The 4,579-nt window shown below is 34.5% G+C and overlaps 1 protein-coding gene across 1 annotated transcript in view; it reads left to right on the top strand.

The window, feature by feature from the left end:
• The window catches only part of LOC109241487 (beta-phellandrene synthase (neryl-diphosphate-cyclizing), chloroplastic-like), an 8,019-nt gene extending 4,048 nt beyond the window's left edge, over positions 1 to 3,971 (top strand). Inside the window, 10 exon segments of the mRNA XM_019408223.1 lie at positions 333 to 430; positions 513 to 724; positions 900 to 1,009; positions 1,153 to 1,251; positions 1,898 to 1,986; positions 1,989 to 2,112; positions 2,407 to 2,548; positions 2,780 to 3,034; positions 3,621 to 3,759; positions 3,762 to 3,971. Coding sequence (XP_019263768.1) covers positions 333 to 430; positions 513 to 724; positions 900 to 1,009; positions 1,153 to 1,251; positions 1,898 to 1,986; positions 1,989 to 2,112; positions 2,407 to 2,548; positions 2,780 to 3,034; positions 3,621 to 3,759; positions 3,762 to 3,940 — 1,447 coding nt within the window. The 3' untranslated portion in view covers positions 3,941 to 3,971.
• The last annotated feature ends 608 nt before the right edge of the window (positions 3,972 to 4,579 follow it).

The following is a 4,579-nucleotide window of genomic DNA, read 5'->3' as shown; positions in this document are numbered from 1 at the left end:
TTAAGTTTTTTTTTTTTTGTAGGACGGGAGGGAGGGAGGAGTGGGGAGCAAGGTAACAGTGGGTAGTTCGGGGGGGGGGGGGGGGAAAGGGGGTGAGAAGAGTAGTCATAAAAAATTATTTTCCTAAAAAATATTTTCTACTCACTAATGAATATTAGAAAATATTTTTCGAATTTTTTTTTCCCACTCACGAACCAACAAAGAAAAATAACTGATAAACCACTCATTTTTCAGGAAAATATTTTTCAGAAAAACATTTTCCTTTGTTCCAAACACACCCTATAATGTAAACTATTTTTAAGCCTCCGGTTGTGATGGATGATCATTTATAGGCTTTGGCAACAAAAGAACGAAGAAATTTTTTCAAACATTGCGCATTGTGCAATGGCATTTCGACTTTTACGGATGAGTAACTATGAAGTCTCCTCAGGTTTGTTATTCAGTTCGATTCATTTTATATGTCTTAGTTTGACTGTACGAAACCTAAGAATATAAAAAAAAATACTTTGCAGAAGAACTTGCAGAATTTGTCGATGAAGAATATTTCTTTGCAACAAATGGGAAACTTAAAAGTCATGTTGCAATTTGTGAGCTCCACAAAGCTTCACAGTTGGCTGTAGATGAGAAAGATCACATTTTGGATAAAATTAGCTATTGGACAGGAATATTTATGGAGCAAAAACTCTTAAATAATGACTTCCTTGACACGAAGTCAAAAAAGGAGGTATTACTTGTGTAAACAAAAAAAATCAAATATCTAATAACGCATTATTATTATTATTATTATTATTATTATTATTATTATTATTATTATTATTATTATTATTATTATTATTACTATTTTTTCTCTTTATGAAGTTTAGTTTTTACTATTCCATCACTAATCTAAAAAACATTAGGTGGAACTTGCTTTGATGAAATTTTATGTCACATATGATCGTGTGGAAAATAGACGATATATCCAGTCATATGAAGAGAACAATTTTAAAATTTTAAAAGCAGCTTATAGGTATGATGACTCTATTACCATCATTTTGTAATGTCAGTTTTGTTTTGTATTATTCTTTATCAGTATTCTTTTATGCTTTATTTAAGCTCCTATCAAATAATTATGGATGTGCATCTTCTACTAAAGTCTTTTTCTATTATTAGGTCTCCCAGCATTAACAATAGAGACTTGTTAATATTCTCAAGAAACGATTTCGACTTGGGCCTAGCGAGATACCAAGAAGAACTTCAACAGCTCAAGAGGTATCTTCACTACTGGTTACTTCCTATGTCCTAATCAAAGTGGCATTTTTTACTTCTTGAGATTCGAATTATATGAACGTTGATTAATATTTTAAAATGTGTTTGTGCATCATATTGACATAAAAAAAAAGTTGCTACTTATAGTACTTTTCGTATCGTTTTTGAATATCTAAATTTTAATTTTTCTTTTTGGTAATTATAAATTTTCTATTTATCTGAATGCTCTGTACAAGTATGTTTTCATCCTAAAGTTGGACATGTAGCCCAACTTTAGTGTGCATCTCTAGCCTCCTCTACTAACTCTACCCTTCAAAATCTTACTATTTAGTATCATGTATCTTATTGCACTTGGTTCGACCTTCTGCTTTGTTGCTTCATGGGTAGAAGTTTAGGCTGGCCATCTGCTTTGCTAGTCTTGGTACTTCGCTTCCTCTGCAGTAAACATCTTGTATAATTATCTTCACAATCACCTCCTCGATCTGATCTACGTTTGTTCCTTTGAATATCTAAATTTTAATTTTAAAATATTGAGTTAGATTTATTTCAATTTAGCTTCAGAAATTAGTCAAATTAACTCCTGGGAGTATTATCCTGATCATTCTTTGACAATAACCGATCATTTGTCTACATATATGAATGAATATAGGTGGTACGAAGATTGCAGATTAGAGCAAGTGGGATTGCCACAAGAGTACATTTACCGTTCTCACTTAATTAGTATAGCTGTACTCTTCAACATGAATTCTCTGATGCTCGTCTTATGTATGCAAAATACACCATGTTCCTGACTTTGATCGATGATCTTTTCAATGTTCTTGCTTTAAAAGATGAACTGCTCAACATCATCGAATTAGTAGAAAGGTATTTGTTTTATCTTTCCTTGTTATTTCTCCCTCTGTTTTATTTTATATGGCGGTGTTTGACCGACTATCAAGGACTTTAACAATCAAAGACTTTTGCAGCATATCAACAGTTAATATTAGAACTTGTGATCTTAAAGATACCATGAGAAACGTTAAAATAATTTTTTTTATACATGTATAAACTATTGAATCCCCTTGATATATGTTCATATATTAGGTGTGATTTTCTTTAAAACCCCTTACTAAAATTCCTGGCTCTACCACGACCTGTATCCGTATTTGTTTTTTACAGGTGGGATGCATATGAAAGTATTGGTTTCCTTTCAGAGAGGGTTAAAATTTTCTTTTCAGCTTTTTACAATACAATGGAGGATCTTGCAGCAAAAGCAGAAATTAGGCAAGGTCGATCTGTCAAAGATCACCTTAATAACTTGGTATGTGAAAGTGCACGAACTATTCTCTAACATTTTTTGCTCTATTTACATTTTTCGATTTATTGCTTCTAATTATAATCAACGGTGGAGCCACCTTTGCCCATGGGGTGTTAATTGACACGCCTTCACTAGGTAAAAAAGAAATGTATTTATACTACATGTATTGAATTATCTTGACTTCTGGCTCCGCTATTGATTACGAGGACTACTAACTTATCTCACAATATATAGTGGGTTGAAGTGTTGAAGTGCATGCTGGTACAACGACTTGAGTGGTGGACAAGCAATAGAACGCCAAGCGTAGAAGAGTATTTGTCTGCTACCTCTGTATCTTTTGGGGCTAAATGCGTTATTCTCACAACACAATACTTTGTTGGAATAAAAATTCCTAAGGATCTTTTAGGTAGTGCTGATGCTGAAATTCATGGCTTATGCAATTGTGCTGGTACACTGATGCGGCTACTTAATGATTTACAAAGTTACAAGGTAATCCTTCCAACAAGCCAAGTTTATTATTTGATGAATTTTTATACAGAATTCGAGACAAAGTTATCAGGTTTTGATGAACTCATATATGTTATACACTAGATCAGCCACTATGTCATGATAAATTTAATACCACAAATTCCAAAAGTCTTAATTCTTTTTCAAAATTTTGTATTGAGCCAAGCACCCCCTTAAAATTACATTTTTCTTTTACTTTTTCCAAATTTAACATTATTCCATGTGGACCTACTTCTCCACTTTGTTCTTCACACTCCTTCTTCGTGGTCCTGAGCCGAGGGTCTATTGGAAACATCATCTCTATCATCACAAGATAGGGGTAAGGTCTGCGTACATACTATCCTCCCCAAACTCCACAATGTAGGATAATACTGAGCATGTTGTTGTTGTTGTTGTTATATGTCATTCGTGGTTGTATTTCACACTTATCGTCTGCAGTATTCGGGTGTGCGCGAGACACACTTCTGTTAAAAAAGAGGTGTTATTTGGTTAATTACTAGCATAGCATAAAAGGTGTTTATCATATATTGACATTAATAGATCTTCTCCCTCGCGTATTCTTGCGCAGAGAGAACGAGCAGAGAGAACATCAAATTTAGTGTCGGTGCTAATGATGCAAAGTCCAGGAACAATCTCTGAAGAAGAGGCTATAAGGCAAGCAAAGGAAATGGTGGAAATTAACAGAAGAAAGCTGCTACGAATGGTTGTTCAAGGAAAGGGAACCAATTACCTCAAGTGTGCAAAGATCTTTTTTGGAGGACAGCCAAAGCGGCTCATTTTGTTTATTCACATCGCGATGAGTATCGTTCTCCCAAGGAAATGAAGAATCATATCAATGACGTGATTTACAAACCGCTCTATCGCGCGAGATCTACGCTATTTACTTAGCATTATTGGCGGAGTTTAACGTGTATTATTGAACAAGAGAGAAAAGCTTGACCTTCTCTTTGAGCCTTATTTTTTCTTTATATATCTTTCTCTTCTTTCTTTTAGCTTTCAATTCCATTACACTCCTTAACATATGCAATTTACCTTAGTTCTTTTTAAATATATTAATTACGCTTTGTGGTGACGTGGCCCTTTCCGTTCATCAGCAAAAAAATTCAAAAGAGGAGGGGATCAAACATGCTTACCAACTAAAAGGGCAGCCTAGTTACTAAGCTCTCGTTATGCGTGGAGTTCCGGAAGGACCGGACCACAAGGATCTATTGTACGTATCTTTGCTAACTAAACAATTTAAATTCCTCCCTCCCCCTCCCCTGTTAGATTTAGATTTCAATGATGAAAAATAACATATTATTGTTTGCAGGATCAGTTGAGATGCAAAAAAGGATGCGAGCAAGTCTATCGATGATGAACGAACGAAGACAAGGAAGAAATGAGTAAACTGAGGAATGCAAAGATCTGTCAACAGAGCAAGAAAGGATGGCCCAAGATTAAAGCGATATGTAAAAGATACGACAACCAGGATGATGGAGTATAAGAAGGAAGGACCAAGATATAAGGAGATCTGGACTAAAATTGCGA

The sequence above is a fragment of the Nicotiana attenuata genome, unplaced genomic scaffold (genome assembly GCF_001879085.1).
Source record: "Nicotiana attenuata strain UT unplaced genomic scaffold, NIATTr2, whole genome shotgun sequence".
NCBI lineage: Eukaryota > Viridiplantae > Streptophyta > Magnoliopsida > Solanales > Solanaceae > Nicotiana > Nicotiana attenuata.
The sequence above is the reverse complement of the archived record's forward strand: the minus strand, read 5'-3'. Positions and strand labels throughout refer to the sequence as shown.